The sequence below is a fragment of the Mastigoproctus giganteus genome, chromosome 13 (assembly GCF_048544385.1).
Source record: "Mastigoproctus giganteus isolate SK-2022 chromosome 13, ASM4854438v1, whole genome shotgun sequence".
Taxonomy (NCBI): domain Eukaryota; kingdom Metazoa; phylum Arthropoda; class Arachnida; order Uropygi; family Thelyphonidae; genus Mastigoproctus; species Mastigoproctus giganteus.
In genome coordinates, this window is record NC_143587.1 from 49,816,061 (window position 1) to 49,833,328 (window position 17,268).

Sequence of the window (17,268 nt, forward strand, 5' to 3'; positions counted from 1 at the left end):
GCAGCTTCTTTGCACAATTGAATCACATGAATGAATGGTAGCTGGAAACTAAATTGGAAAAAGAATTTGTCCTTTATTTGAATATACTCTACAAATAAAACCAGAAATTCTTTCCTTAACTTAAGTGCCCTTGTCAATTGTGGCATACCGTTGAATTTTCACACTGGGTAAATTATTGCAAAATTTCTCTTGCAATTTAGTATAAAATTCAATAGAGGGATAAATATGCGAGTCAGGATGATAATTTTCTTTGAAATGTTTTATTGATTTTTGCATTTTTATAGATCCGTACTGCGTGAGGGAGCTTATTATTGTCCCCTTGAAAATTTGTTTATATTTTGACGATATTTTATTTGGAAGATTGCAGACAATGTTTCTAGGTTCCTCTGCTTTTTAACTTCGTGGATTTTCCGCATGGAAAGGCGGGGAAGTAATTGCCTTGTTGAAGAAATTCCTAAGGTGGAGGAAAAATGAAGCTCTACCAAAGAGAACTAATGAGGCAAGAGTTCCTTCTTCATTGCTGTATGCTCTGTTGATTCCTTACAAGACAAAGATACCAGCATTTGATTTATTGGACCGTGCATGTCTATTCCGAATCTCGATGTATGCTAGTTAAGTCTTCCTTTTCCACGTGTGCATGTCTGTGTGCACTAAGGAGTGCGTGTGGTAGCATACAGAAATATTCAGGCTGTTTTTGCCAAAAACGGTGTAGAGTTGTTGAATTTCTTTTTTTTTTTCACAAATTAGGGCCGGCCAACTTTTTAAAAGAATTCTGGAGATAAAAGTCGTCCTTTTTGTCGTCCTCAAGCTATTCGGAAGAGGGAAGTAAGCACATTGTAAAGATGACTATCTGCGGAATGGCGATTCTAAATTCACTCTAGGTTTCACCTAGAGTGAATTCTTGCTTTCACATTTTCTAAAAATGTGAAAGCAAGACATTGCTTTCACATTTTCTAAAAAGTGAATGGGATAGAGTCTAAGAGAGAAAATCTTCATACGTTATCAGATCCTTATTGTGTTGTATGGAGAGAATGACTGGCATAGTTGGCTGCATACAGAAGTTGTTTGATCAATGAAGTTAAACAACGTTAAGTAGTTTCTTTCTCATGTTCGTTTCAGTTCAGTTTACCATCTGGCGTTTACTTTTTTCTGATATTACGCTTTGTTGTTTGGTAAGTGTTTATTGTGCTCTTTTGAAAAAAAAAATTATGTGTTAACAGCAGTGGCATGTCTAGTAAAACAGCAACGTTATAGAACTAGGCCAGGATTTTGTTATTATAAAGGCAGATCTATATGTACCCAATAATCTAAAACACAAATAACGAAACTCTAATTAATTTTCTCTAATTTTCTCAAAGTTATCGAAACTATTAATTTTCGATAACTTTTGTTATCGAAAATGCTGATTATCTGGAAGGATCTCTTCTCAGGCTATATGAGTATGTATTTTCATCTCAGTTGGTCGAGGCATTGAACAGCGATCATAAATCATTGTTTGAACAGGCATTGAACAGCGATCATAAATCATTGCTTCTATGTTGTGAAGGCACTGCAGCCTTACACAACATGACATTATTTGATAGCATGAAAACTTAAAAATGTGGAAGAAGGTGGAGAAGGCTGTACTTAACCTTGTTATTGTAAATGAGCTAAAAGCAGTAGAATAAGCTTAGCAAAAAAACGATAGAAATGCAAACGTTAGTGTTAAAGTCAGGAACGAAAAGCAAAATCACAGGGCAAACACCAAAAGCTATGTAGATGCTGCGAAGAAATCAGTTGAAGCTAACAGGAAAACAATTGAATAAACACGAGCCATGAAGGAAAGTTACCCTCTAGCCATGCAGAGAGAAATAAAAAATCAGCAGCTGAAGCCGCAACTAAATGATGTAAGAATGAAGATATTCCGAAAAATAAACAATGGTGTTATTATTGAAACGAACTAAGTCTGACTTGGAAAAAAAATGAAGAAACGTGAAATTATCCAAGACATGGTTTAGATTGAAATCTCTGAAATTCGGCCATTGCGGAGCTTTTCAGAGATGAAATTAATCATAATTTATCTCCGTTCCATGATGACATAAGATCGGTTGTATAGACTCGCAATGTTATCAGATGAAACATGCCATTGGCAAAGATTTAGACCTGGATGAAATGAGCCAAACATTTGCAGATGTAAAGGCAAGAAAAAATTAATCTTTGGAGGCGAAATTTCAACAGGCACGTAATAATTAATTCTACTGGTTTATTAAAATTAAATTAACAAATTATGTTTTTTTTTTATTTTAAGATTTTAATAAAATGAACTGAATGAAATAAAGACTAAAATTGCATCGAAACATTTATATTTTATTTTTGAACTGAAAAACCTTTTTCAGCTTATATGAATGGAATGGGTGCGCGGGCACCAAAGCAAAATTGGCTCAGGGCGCCATAACCCTTTCATCCGATTCTATATCAGTGGCCATTTTGCTGAGAACAGGCACTTATTCAATGGACGTCAGAAGCATCAACTAACGCTCTGCTCAAATTTCAAGTAGTCCAAGAAATCGCATAACCATTTAGTGAAGGATGCCAACTATCCAGTATATAAGAGAACCCCGGAAAATGTTAAAAAACAAAACAGATGTCTCACAAATTCGATAATATGCAAAATGATTTGGTCATTTTCCAAATTAAAGACAAAGAATCATTTCGGTTATACATCGATTAACGACGCAAATAGTGAACCCCAACTCATATTGAATTATTGAGGATGGAGAATGATGCAAGTATGATCTCATTAATAATATAAAAATTCCAAATTTGGTTGTAACCAAAGTGAACATACTTTGAACACACCACATATACAAATTTGTATTCAATTGTAGCCAGTTCAAGCGCCCAGAAAATTTATCACTATGATTTCCAGGGACACTCGACGTGATTGGGATCTCAAGAAAGGATTCTTCAGTTCCTTTATAAAATGGCGGCATTGATATCGATCGTTACATGTGGGATTCTAACATGGTTCTACCAGGTAAATATCGTCACACAAGAAGCATATAGAACAAATCCAGCGACTGTCTTACTGCAGATCTCCCATGGCTGTAAAATCACTTCTACTGCGGCCTTTCAAATTTTATTGAGAAAACTTCGTTTGGACATACACGTTGCAAACCAATTAACTCTGCCCTTGCCGGTGGCACAGTTGGAGTAGCCATCATCCTCCCCACACCCCGGGGGGAAAAGACCTGAGTTTAAATGCCGATGATGATGCTAGGAAATTTTATGGGCCTTTTTCACAACGTGGCTGAGTTAGGCGAACTCAGACGAAGGGAGGATGATTTTTTCTCCAGGAAACTCGGTTTTTCGTTCAGCAAACAGCAACTCGACCATAGAACACACAATTTGCAGATATTTTATATACGGTGCAATATGATCTAAGTTGCTGATGCACCTAAAACTCTACGACAACCAAGCCACGATGAACTCTGCAGCTTGATGAATCAGCAGTTCTACAAGACCAAGAACTCTTCAACAGCACAGAATCTTTAGAAGCCTCTAAAGTTTACTCAAATTCTACCTTACTTCGAAGAAAAATAATATACTGTATTAAGATAACAATAAGCTAACAACATAACAGTTTCTCCCTCCTGAGAAGTCCATTAGCCTCAACTGTTTCTATCTCATTCGGTGTAAACGTGATCACTACAATCAATTCTTCCGCTTTAGAAACAACGGCAACACAACCCACGAATTCGCCCGTCAAGCCCTGCAACAACAACTACATGGATAGTGGTTCCACTTAATGCTTCTCTTAGGAATGATAGTGCTCAACCCCAACCTCTGAGGCTCACTCGTGTTCATGCGAACCTTCACGATCTAATTACGGCCAATGTAAAACCCCGGCATTGCTGCTGTGAAGGGTATATTGTATATATCACTTTTGTATACAATATATATATATATAATCTTGTCGGCAAGAGCTCACTATACTGCAATCAGACATGATGAAGCGGATTGGCAACCTTGTGTTGGATCTGCTGAAGCGGAACTCCTGGGTCTTCATGAGGCTATTACTTCGGCCTCTTTTGCTGACACCTGTTCGGTGTGAAGTTCGAAGGTACTCTACACAACACAGGGTCTACGGATACAGAGGCCTTCCTGTTTTCAGATGTCTCCCTGCCATTGTCATCTTTTGCTGACACTGGTGTTTCCTGATAGTCTAGTGTGGGAGCTTGAAGACCTGGAGGGTGGGATCTCGTGGTAGTCCGCGTTGTCGATGACCTCGTGGAAGGCAAACAAAATGACACTGGGCTTGCCCAGCGTGGGACCCTAGCGATTCTTCCATCTCCAGCTTTCCCCTTCCCATCCTACGGTCTCCCTGCTCCGCTTCTATTCAGTTTTCTTCGTTACTCCTACCACACACCACTGCTGTTTTCTTTGCTGACCCCCTGTCCACAGAGGTAGGATATAGTGATTCCTCCTGCTCGTCCCATCATTTATATCTTTTACTTTTACACCTGTGTTTCAACTTCCTTTTCTATAGGATGCCCTCCCTTCCGTATCTAGGCAGGAATGGAGATAGCCCTTTCAGAGCTTCATACTAGAATGACCTGCTTCCTCTTGCGAGAGGAGCCATGATGCTAACTTCCAAGTGATTGTGGCTTCCTGGTTGCTATGGGGCCAGTCATACAACACCCTATGCACTTAAGCAAATTACAAGACAACAAATATGACTGGGCTTAGTAGAGTATTGCTTCGCCACGATGATTACTGCGGAAATGAGAGAAATCTTGTTCTGCCTAGACAATGGATCCAATGTCTCACAAGGTGTCAAATACAATCATTATAGAGAACAAGATAATCAAGGGAATGCAGAAGATAACACAGATCAATAAGGCTCCATTTTCCCAGGCAGTATAAAAATATAGCACTGCATTTAGCGAATAAGGAGTAGTGCAATGTGATCGATGCATCGTATATGTTTGCACATACATACATATGAACAACGAAGTGTATACTGCTTCATTGGTTTTACCGAACACCCAATTTTTTTATTTTATTTTATAATATGCAAACATTCAATGGGGGACGTCTGGAAAGTTTATGCAGTAGAAGGAAGAAATAAAGCAGATGTTACAGTAGCTTCATTTAATTAGATGCATTCACTGGCGATTAGTTGCTTGGCTATTTATAGCAGCTCGTTAATCGGGGGAAGGTTTCCAGATAGCCATCAGTGAAACAGAATACTTCTTGATATCAAAGAGCGCCGTATTAGCCTGTGCGTGTTCATTTTATTTATCACACGACGGAGTTTCAGTAGATAAAGGATGCTAAAAATATTGCTACCATTATTCTGTGTTCAAACACGCGATGTAAAGTTTTTCTTATTCACTTGCTATTGTTGAGGTCTGGTATCAACTCGAGTGACTTATTAAAGATAGAGACTAAGAAACTTTCATGATACATCTGTAGCCTGGAAGGTGCGGCACACTGTTCGTGTAATTTGTGGACAATTATTTTAATAATTGCCCACAAATTATTTAAAGGAGTGAGAGCAAGGATGGGATCGAAAGCAAAAAAAAAAAAAAAAAAATTTAAATTGACTTACGGGTACGCACTCACAGCGAACACAGTACAGTACGCCGAATGGTGTGCCTAGGTCAGGCCTCCATCGTTCTTCTAATTCATACGAAGAGTTGCCGAACTGACAGTCTGAAAAACAAAAGACACATTCTTTATGTCGAAGAGATGGTACTTAGTTTAAACATTCTTGCTAAATTAACATTTACGAATAGACAACAGACATTGCTAAATGACTCTAATTATTACATTTCTTGAAAGGTTTGCCTCTTTATCACAGCAAACCGTGCAATGGTTGGTGTGAGGTGCTAAATTGTACTTAATGCATTTCTTCATCAATCAGCACATTACACAAGAAAATACATCAGAAAAAGTGATAAGAAGCCATGTTAATTAAATGCTTGATTTAAGTTATTACGGTTATGAGTGTTAAGCGCCGAAGTAAGAGGCTATGATATGTCAATATATTGTGTCTGTAAATGCGTGCAGCCTTCGGTCGGTTTGCCTGTTTCTAGACAGAACACTTAGAACAAGGAAATAAATAAATTAATTAATTAACTAAAATAAAGCGATAAAGAGTTCGTCCCGTTATGGCAGAATTCGAACCAAGGCCTTTTCCACATGATGTGGAAGGACTGTGATCGTAATTAGTGTGCTACTTTGCGAGATCGTAAATACCTGATGACATCTGGTAGCGTTTAAGGTTGACCCACACACAGTTTGAGATGCTTTCTTCTTCCTGAAACTCTGGTTTTTTGTCCAATAAAACAGCAAACCGACAGAAAGAATACACGCAGTTACAGGCATAATATAATACCCTTACTCCTCATAGCTTTAGTTGCTTTTGCTCTTAACACGTTCACACACACACAATTACAATCGAAAACATCACTCCATAACACGGGATTTTAAAATTCTCGAGAGCAATTACGATGGGTTGTGCACAAGGCAAGTCGGTGCTGCGCATTGTGTGATGTGATGTTTGGGTTATGTGCTGCATCATTTCAGTAAAATCCATCCAATGCTATGCAGCTCACTACGTATAATAATTATACTAATATCAGTTCCTACGGTCTCCTTGAACTCCTAGTTGACTGTATTCGAAGGAGACTGACGGGATCTGCGCTCACCGGTTTAATTCCGTCAATTTGTTCGTAAAATTGAACATTTCACCGCTGTATTAGCTGAATGACGTCAACTGCCATCGATCTAAGGTGGGGCGCCCCCTGGGAGGCCGCTTTGTTCTTTTCAGAAGGGGACTCGTGTTATTTTTATGGAGCACTTTTTTAACGAAATACGGACATACCATCCCGCTAATTCAAGCATGAAGCGTGCTTTATGTCATCGAGATTAATTTTTTGTATATTAATTATCATAATTTATTCTTGTTATTATTTTATATTTATTTATTAATTTTTTTTAATCTCAAATTTTTTTTGTAACTTCATACTAAATATTATGTTATCTTGTCTAGAACTTTCATCCATTGCGCCCCCCCCCCCCGGCGCAAGATATAAAGATTTGAGAACCCCTGATCTAGGGTGTTGCAGTTTTGCTGCAATGGCGCGAATTGATTGATTGCTAATTTAGCATGTTATGATTGCTTTCCGTTGGAAATCGCTCAGCTGAACTCCTCGCTCCATCTCCAGCATTTCGTTGGTCTCATAGTGGGTATCTGTAAGCGGTACCAGTGGTCCCCCACAAAACCGCGTAAAGTGTCACTGTGAAGAAGCAAGATCTGTCAAGGCCAGATGAGTAGTGTGGGTGTCGTGGATACACTGTTGTTCGTGTTGTTCATTTGGCCACTTTGTTACCGTAAGGCTCCCTCGCCAGAAAGGGGCATTCCAGCATCCGTCCACGGCATTTAGAGCCGGGCGAAGTAAAAGGACGCCTGTCAGGGTCTACTCCTCCTCCTCCTGCCAAGGAAGAAAGAAGAGTACCCAAGAAATGAAGTAAGGAAGGATAGAGGGATGGGGAATAAAAAGAGTTAAGAAATAGTGGAAACCACGCAGAGGAGTCCCTCAGACAGGCAGGAGATCGGAAGCCGCTAGTGGGAGAACACCCTTGAGAAGGGTAAAAAAGGACAGCAAGAGTGCAAGTTGATGGTAGAGACGGAATTAGGAGTGAGCATCGAGAGATCGACAGAGAAGGCACTTCTGCCCAAAAACAGGGGGAGTACAGGCGCAGAGAAATCCCATACCAACATCGTGACGTCAGCGACAAACTCCTACCTCAAAGGGTTTGCAATTATCTCGAGGTTTCACGCCTGAAAATGGAAAAGACTGGGTTCAGGCGTAGCCCAGATGAGCAGGCTAGTCAGGAGCCGGTGGGATGGCAAGAGTGGATGCATTGGCCAGGAGGAATCTTTCTTCGCTTGAAGAGAGCTGTATAAAATTGCAGGAAATCGCTCAAAGCTTCCCTGTTTACAATAAGGAAATGAAGTGAATTAATGTCTGGAAGGTTTTTTTAAAGGAGGAGCTGTGCTGACAGATACATACTGCGCTATTTCTTTTATCATGCTTTTTAGCACGAAAGTTGCCGCTTTTTATACCCATTCCTGACACGTGGATGGTGGATATAGTTCGTTTTTCCGAAATCTCCAGTAGTGTCCGGATATTTTGGGCCATATAGTGTAGGGTCTATATAGTTTCTTCCAAGCATTAAACAATTTGGAAGGGTATGCCAAGTTGGTTTCAACGAACCTCTATTCAACGTTCCTGCTTACAGAACACTGGTCCTTCTTCGGAAAATTAACTGAATTAGGTTCATCGTGTACTTTTGGAGAAAAAAAAATATTGGGTACATCTTTTGTATAGGTGCCATGAATACCAGGATCTACAAGAGAAATTGATTGATGGAGCAGCACCCAGCGTGCAAACACTGACTTCTGGATGTGATGCCCTTCTACTGAAGACAAGGACAGGCTTTGGTGCTTTCCAAAATTTTACAGTACAAGTTTTCAAGAGACGACAAGTCCTGTTGCAATTAGAGAAAGTACAGTCCTGATAAAACTACCTGTGTAAAATTGTGGTCGAGTGGGATGGGCGAAATAATCCACTGAACATTGGAACGGAGATTTAGCAGTCAGGGTAAGCATAGGATATAAAGTGGCTATCCAATTCCGTTTTGAACTCTCCAATGATGTGTGACACGCTGCCCAAAAGCAAGCTTATTGAGATCCAGCATACTGTTACTTCCCATAATTTCGTATTTGTAACCCCCTGGTTCTTCTACTAGTGAAAATATACCTCCCCCGTTCATTTTACGGATTCCCTTAAGTGTCTTTATACAGTATGCTTCTACCCCCCCCCCCCCCCAGATGTTTAGTTGTCAAGCTTTGCAGTCAGCATCTTCTAAGCCAGTCTTCATATGGATATCGATTATCATCATTACCAATCTGGTTGTCCTTCTCTGAACCCTTTATAATTAGTTACTTTCAAACAGCGAATAAATTCCTCTGGATCTCTTCAGTTTATGAAATACTATCTAATTAGCCATTAACAGATCTCAAAAAAAAGTTTTAAAGTGAGCCAAAGAAGAAGATGAGGGGCATTTAACAGCAATTACTCTCCTCTCTCTACTCTCACTGTTATAACCCCTCTATTATTATTTTATTTTATTCGGTTTGGTTACATAGCCAAATGGCTATGTAACCAAACATAGCTCTTTGGTTACATAGCTCTTTACGGCCATAATGGCCAAGAAGGTGTGAATCGTAGGTTGTTTTACAGATTATTGTATAAATTTGTTATTTTATTGACAGTTTACAGAGATATAACAGTTTATTGATAGTTTATATTAATGAACAAAAGTAGATTGATTCTGCCAATATAAATTCATCCTTTGGACAAATATCAGTCCAAATTTTATGCAGTCCTAAAAGGACGTTCGGCTTCTTCAGAGAAGACTGTAGAAGTATGGGGATTTTTAAGTGTAGAATATCTAGGATCAAATTGGAAGTCTGGTGATGTTTAAAATTCTAGTCCTTCAAGTTTCTGTCATCACTGTATTTATTTACTTATCAGTACACAGTTTTTGCAGTTGATTGTGAGCCCTTCATCTCTTGTTATGGCCTATCAGACGCCTGATATTAATTTGTTCTTAGTTCACTGTGCCTGTGTGTATGGAAACACTTGTTTCATAATTTTTCATGGGTGTTGATCGCTGTGATAGTCACTAAAGAATAACCTGCGTGGAATGATCTGGATATAAAGTAAAGGACAAGGTCATTCAGTGGGAGGTAATGAAAGGTCTTAATGAATCATCCACATGTATCTTGGAGAGACTTGCAAACAGGGACAGATTAGGATTTATTAATGGTCTGAAAAGTAGAAATGAATGTACATCCTATTCGTACAAAAATGATTATCCTTTCCATCTGTATTTTTATTTTTATGTTGCTGGCTTTCATAGAAATTCGACAATGAATGTGAAAAGTAAAAATATACATTAATTTATTTGTAGAAGTAGGGCTTTTTTTCGATACGTCTCTCAACAATACAGAGTATCTATTAACATTGATTTTCAACAATTTAGTTATACAGGTGGTGAACAGAATAATAGAAACGCCTCCTTGCAAGAGTAAATTAGTATGGCATTGAGCCATCGTGTGTGACATGGACAGCACTGACACTGGTTATATTTAATCCGCAAGACTCTGGAATTGTCCTATAGCCATTTGGCACTATTCGTTCACTAGAGCATAACCTGCGTGGAATGATCTGAATAAAAAAGTGAAGGACAAGGTTGTTCCGTGGGAGGTAGTGAAAGGTCTTAATGAATCATCCACATGTATCTTGGAGAGGCTTGCAAACAGGGACAGATTAGGATTTATTAATGAAGGTCTGAAAAGTAGAAATGAATGTACATCCTATTCGTACAAAGATGTTTATCCTTTCCATCTATATATAGGTTAGATGGCGGCGGAAAGCTACGTTGTAGCCGCCTCTCCAGAAACAGGTGGACCATGATGCAAAATAGGTTGTTCGGTCGCTTGGTAAGAAATTTCATGTCTCTGAGATGAAATATTTGCCCTGCTTTACCGCATTCAAGGAAATAGGGGAAAAACTGCGTATAGAACAGAGTATATATTTATTATTAATTTTTATGGTTTTTAGCTCTGTTAATTTGAATAGTTGCCTCTGAGCATAAACTAACAACCAAACAACAACAGGCATTCTACAGAGTAATCTGTTTTATTACCCTCAGCTTATAAACCATAACGAGATTATTGCTCCTAACATAATCTAACTCTAGTCCACGATTTATCATGTAATAAAGCTCTTATACTGTACGTGTACGTTATTATTAACAGTAGTTATACATTACATGACCAAAAAGTATTCGAAATCCCTTCCACTAATATTAGTACTGCGGCAGAAGACCCCGAGCATTCGTATCGGCTCAGACCTACCAATATAAATCTCGCAGTTGTGGGTCATGAATCGGAAATTATAGACTTTTAAGCGGAATGGTAGCTAGATCCTATATCGTTAACCTTTCTGTATGCGCAACTACAATTCATCTGAACTGCACAAAATCCTCTGTGCTGGTTGTTAGTTTGTGCCTCACGCATATCGTCCCGGAAAAATCAGTCAGCAGGTCCAAGAGGTCACATAAACATCCGTCAGTACTTCAACCATCCGTTGGGAGCTCCCTTAGCTTTGGGTTCAATGGGTACGGCTGATCACCAGTGCGAAATAGCGTTTGGAGTAGTGTTGTTTCCAACGTTCAGGATTCCAGAACTTCGGCGTGATGAACCTTGCTATACAATGTTTCATTGTGGTGGACCTGTTTGGGCGGTGGAGAGTATCCGAAGAGCACTTCTTTGAGTATATCGCCTTGACCATTAAGTTTGGTGGAGATAGTCTGATAGTATGGGGCTATTTTCAGCTGGAACACATTTGGTCCGTTGAATGAAGTCCGTGACATGCTTCGGGGTTTTCTACAATTATACGCTATGAGAGTACTACGGAAACAGCCCCTGTTCATTTCAGCCTGACAGCGCTCTATGCAATACAGCAAGGGTGATATAGGACTGATTTGTGAACAATAGCGTAAAAGTTAGACTGGTCGTTTTAGAATCTGGACTTCAACCCCGCTGAAAACCTGTCGGAAGAAATGATGCGCTGGACTAGGCTCCTTCCAAACTGACCGTGGCAGTTGCTTTTGCTGGAGGAACAGAGACGAATTCCTGCCTTCTACCGGAAGTTGTTAGAAAGTCCCTAGAAGGGTTGAGGATGTCATACCTGCCAAAGATGATCCTACCGTGTATTACGTTTTTGAGAGGCGTCATTATATAGTGTCTGTAAATTGCGTGCATTCCATAGTCGATTTGCCTGTTTGCTGAACGAAAAACCCTAGTTTTCGGTAGGAAAACTATGCAACCCTAATCGAAGACAGACAAACTCAGCCACGTTGTGAAAAAATTCCGCGCGTCGTTGATGGAATTTGAACCCGGGCATTTTTCACTCGGTGTGAGGAAGATAGTGATTATATTCACCGAGCTACCCATGAGAACGTGAGTGTGTGACCGATTACTTTTGGTCATATAATGTATATCGTTCTCTGCGAGTGATGGTAGATGACTCTGTCTTCTAATTTCTTATGAAATGCTGGTTTACCCCCAGGTTGAGTTATTTCTTCCACTCTTTACCTCTTGTATGTTAAATGAATTCTTAAATGCTGATCTCCAAGTAATTCGCCAATGGGGCGAAGAAAACGTATTTAACTTCAATCCTTCTAAAACTCAGCCCTGTCTTATTTCTTGCAAAAAAGATCCACTCTTGCTGTGCTCATCTTGTGTGACACTTAATTTCTAGACAAGATAACATATTTCTATTAGAGATTACTCTGATTTCTAATTTCTGTCTTTCTAGGCATAGGCACATCACAAATATTTCTTTCTCTGCATTAAAAGAACTGTGTTTTCCTTTTTCGCTCTCGACGTTACTTTTGTTCTGAACAACTGTTCACTGCGCTCTGTACAAATCACAAATCCACTCTATAGTAGAATATTGTTCTTACATCTGGATTCGTGTCCCTAAGTCCTCTCTCAAGCTTCTAGACTCCATTAAAAACAGGGTAGTTAGGTTAATTAATGACCCATCCCTTAAAAAGTCTCTACACTCTTTGTTTCATATACGTTCTGTTTCTACTGCATGCCTTTTCTGTAGATACTTCCATGAGCATTGTTTCTTCTGAATTAGTATGTATAATTTCCCCATGCTCTTCCAAATCAGTTCGAACACGTGCTGAAACCAGTCCGTATCCATTCACTGTCCAACTCACAGAATCAACTTTTCTTCTTCTCATTTATCCCAAATATTTCTGTTTTCTGGAACAGCCTTCCCTCACGCATGTTTTCCGAAAAGTACAGTCTACAGAAATTCAAGTGAAATATTAAAAGGAGCATCTTCTCTCTTCAGTTCTGCGCCGCACTAAGCGCTATAGGTTCCTAACACCTTGCTTTTGGGGTTTTAATAAAAAAAAAAAAATAATAATAAATAAAATAAAATAAATAAATAATAATAACAAAATAGGCCTTTTATGTTGGTTAGAAATTTTAAATTTTAAATATTAATATTAAATAATAAGTTCAAATTTAGTTTTAACAAATTCAGCTCTCAAATAACTTTGGAGTTTCGTGTATTGTATAAATTATCAGGTCTGCAAGTTTAAAGGCTTGAAACCATTTCTCACTTAACGTTATAACTTCGCTTCTGAAGTAGTTCCTATTCGCCCCTCTTTTTCTGTAATTTTTAAATGATTAAATCCATGTACAGTATATAGTTTTTCTACAGAAATATTTATAAAATATATATATATTTTATAAATAGTATATGAAGTATATATTTATAAAATATATACTTTTTATAAATATTTTTTACAGAAATATTTATAAAAAGTATTCGAAATCCCTTCCACTAATATTAGTACTGCATTTGTAATCATAATAAAAATAAGATTACATATTTGTAATATGTAATCTTACTTTCAAGCAATGAATTTTTAGCAGTTACTTGTGCATTACTGTAATTCCTAGATTGTTCTGTATGGTCAAATAATAAATGGAAGTCAACTGGTGATTTCATATATTCAGCAGGTCGGTTATAACGAGGGCTACTGTTATCTACATTGAAATAATATCACTACGTGCGAGTAATTCAACACGTCGGTAACTGCACATTCTTTATTTCAATGTGACCTCTAAATTTCCGTCTGTCACACAACCAATGAACGTTGCTCAGCCAAAATACATTGATGCACTGAATCCACTCGATCACGTATGCATTGCAGATACTAGATTTCCTGTCATTTGTCTCTTCATGCTTATTGAATTATACAAGAAAAGCAGGTTAATAATACTACGCGCCATTTAATATACTAAGGATTTTAGTATGGACGTAATTTTATATTCCTCATAAAACTGTCCGGTTGTAATAAAATCAAATTGATGTAATGGTGAATAACCACCTATTGTCATTAGGCCTTTAGCGGCCCTCAGAACATATGTGCGAACCTTGGGATTCGCAGAAGAGTTTTATTTTTATGTGGACATATTTTTCGACTGTTAGCGACCTATTAAAGGGAAGAGTCGTTAATGAATCAAATATAAAGAATATATATATATATATAAGCGTTATTGGAAATGCTGTGTTTCCAATTACGTTTTATGAATTGGGGAAGCGTTACAGATCAGATTGTGAAGAGTATGACGAGAACCTCTACATGCAGACAGATTGGATAAACAAATGTGAAAGGGTGATTTCAATTTTACCTTTATTGATCGAAGGAAGTGGGAAGGAAACTCATTATGGAGAGAAATTTTTAAATCAACTGGATGATTGTTATTTATGTCAGCATGACAGGAAAAGTATTAGAGGTAAGAATATTCTAGACCTGATTGTCATCCATCCATCAATCAAATAACATCATAGGGCTGACACTGAAAGGAAACCCGTGGTGGGGAGTGGCCACCCCGCTTTAAGCCCTCGTGGGTAGCACCGTTGGTAGGATCGACGTCCTCCCCACACCGGGTGGAAAAGGCCTGAGTTCGAATCCCGTCGATTGACGGGAGGAATGTTTATGGTTCTTTTTCTCAACTTGGCTGAGTTAGTCGGTCTCAAGCGTGAGTAGCATGGTTTTTGTCGCTGAAACTAGGGGTTTTTCCAGCAAATTGACCTCCGAACACACACAGTTCGCAGACAATATGCACGGAGCAACAGGGCCTTAGTCGCCGGTGCTCCTAAAACCCAACAACAACCAATTAACTCCGCTTTAAGTTGGATGATGAAGAGAGAGGTCGCAGTTGTTAAAGGCCTTTGCCTTTAACAACGAACGGAACGACTGTTTAAGAGGCTCCATACTCCTCTATCAACAAGGCAGATAGCGGTGGGTGACCGAATACAAGGAAATTGTGGAACACTTTGAAAGCAATAGTCACAGAAGCCACGAATACATATGTATAATGAAGAAAAAAATATAGGCGAGGAAGATGAATAAGGAGCTGGAGAATTATAGGGAAAACGAAGGTATTAAAATCTACAACAGAGAACTCATTAGGTAAGAGAAGAAAGGTAGGGGGACAATGGGCTTTTCACGAATGTGAATACATGTACAAAGTTTTAGATAACCCAGCTGATGTTGCTGATGGATTGAACGGGAACTTCGCATCGATCTTTACAGACGAAAGGGTCTTGTACGGCGAGAATTAATAGCATTATAACACATACTTCTTCCTAAGAATACAAGAGTGACGTCATTAATGTAACCCATTTTGCTCGTATATCCTAAAACAAGACAGACAGTGACATTGCGGTCCTAAGTTCATAACTTTGGGCGAGCGCCAAAGCACATTGAGGTCCCATTCAAGGATAGAAAGATGAACGTGACTCATACCTCGCACTTTCAATGCGACCCTGATTTGTGCACATTTCCGGAGTACACTTTATGTTTCTGAGTGAATTCTTTTTTTTTCTCTTTTCCCAGCGATTGATTCTTCCTGCCTAGTGTAAGTAGTGTGTCAGAGAGCGTTATGAATTTGCCCACCGAACCATTCCAGTGATTGACTGCAGGAACTTAATTAGCTATGATGGTATCAGATTTGGTACTCTCATTCCTTGCTTCCACTAGGGATGTAAAGAAAGTAACCTTATCTGAGACTCCATTCATCGTGTCCTTGGTGACCTATACAACTAAACAGGCGTCACAAAGTCGGAATACGAGTGATCCGCCGTTTCTACTTTTCTGTTTTGTAAAATGAACTCTAGCTGAAAATAGGATTGGACATAGAATCAGAATATGAACGTACGGTATCGTGACATATTTTCCTGTGTCTGCATTTCTTCCTTTCTGAAAACATACTGCTACTGCACTACTCATAATATGCTTAATGGTTGCTTGAATTCCAAAATTCAAATTATAAACTCTGAATCATTTTATAGGTTGTTCACACATTACATATCGGTAAGGCAGGGCAGCTCTCGCAATGTTGGAAATTTTAGGAGAGTGACTTTTATTTTTTATGACCACTAAAAACATGAAAACGTGTCAAAATTATAGTATTGTAAATGTCTTGGGTGGTGAGAAGCTAAAGGAAATGTTCAAGAAAAAAAAAAAAAAAACGACATAAAATGCTCGCGCCATTTTTATAACGTTTCTCCTTCGTTTTCATTTCTTCTTGAAATTAAGATCTTACTTTGTGCTTGAATTCTGATCGCTCTGTATAGTCGTGTCCTGCAGTAGTTTCTGCTGCCTGAGGAACAAGAAACTTTCAGTCCTTTCGTGCATGTCCAGCATGATACTTATTAACTTGTAGCAGGCTGTAGTTTATGGAGATAGTACCGATCAGAAGCATTAATTGGGGACCTAAGAGCAACCTGAAAAGAGGAATGCTTACTGGATCGCAAATTAAAAATTGTGAGTAAATCAACTACTTTGGTAAGTTGGTCGACGTTAAACGGCACGAACCACTTGTGTGTCCGAGGTGAAATTCTGGACCCATCCTTAGAATTACGATTTATTTGTAAATACAGGTTGCTTACTGGTAAATATTGCTTTCGTTTTCCTGTGAAACTGAAGACCTTTTGGGCTTAGATTATTCAGTAAATATCTTGTAAATATAATTATTTATATTTACAGTTTGTATCTTATTTCAGTCGACCTTGACCATGGACTATTAGTCGACTATTGGATGCTACCGAATGCTATTAAAAATCCACTTTTTTTCGTATTGCCTTTTCGAGTTGTCTTCCGTTGCAGCTTGGTTAGCATGCTACATTGCTGTTCCATTCGTTTGGAAAGCTCTGGATTCGATTTCCGTGGAGAATTGGAGGAATTTATGAAGTTCTTTCCAATCTAGACTGCAGTTAGTATATCTTAGGCAGAAAGAGTATAATTTTCCCTGTGAATTATACCGGATTTATCAGCCTGCACAACATGCAGATCGGCCCGTGAATGCACACTTCCACAGACAAAACAGATATGAGCAACAAGCTCTGGTGCAGTTAAATAATACTGAATTTAATGTTGACATTCCGAGGTTTACCGAGATTTTCATTTTCCAACCTTAATGAGACAATATGAAAATTGCTACATGATGGAAGAGCGATTTTATCATTACCTTTGCACACCAGAACATTATTGGAAAAGTGACACAGAAATAGTGGACGACTACTATTGACTTTTCTGGAAAGTTGTTGT

At 38.6% G+C, this 17,268-nt stretch overlaps 1 protein-coding gene across 2 annotated transcripts in view; it reads right to left on the reverse strand.

Moving 5' to 3' along the window:
- Positions 1-17,268, reverse strand: part of sog (chordin short gastrulation) — a 297,986-nt gene that overhangs the window by 227,671 nt on the left and 53,047 nt on the right. For both annotated transcript variants that reach the window (XM_090387991.1, XM_090387990.1), the window contains exon 2: positions 5,594-5,697. In XM_090387991.1, the coding sequence (XP_090244117.1) occupies positions 5,594-5,697 (104 nt within the window). The remainder of the gene's footprint in view (positions 1-5,593; positions 5,698-17,268) is intronic.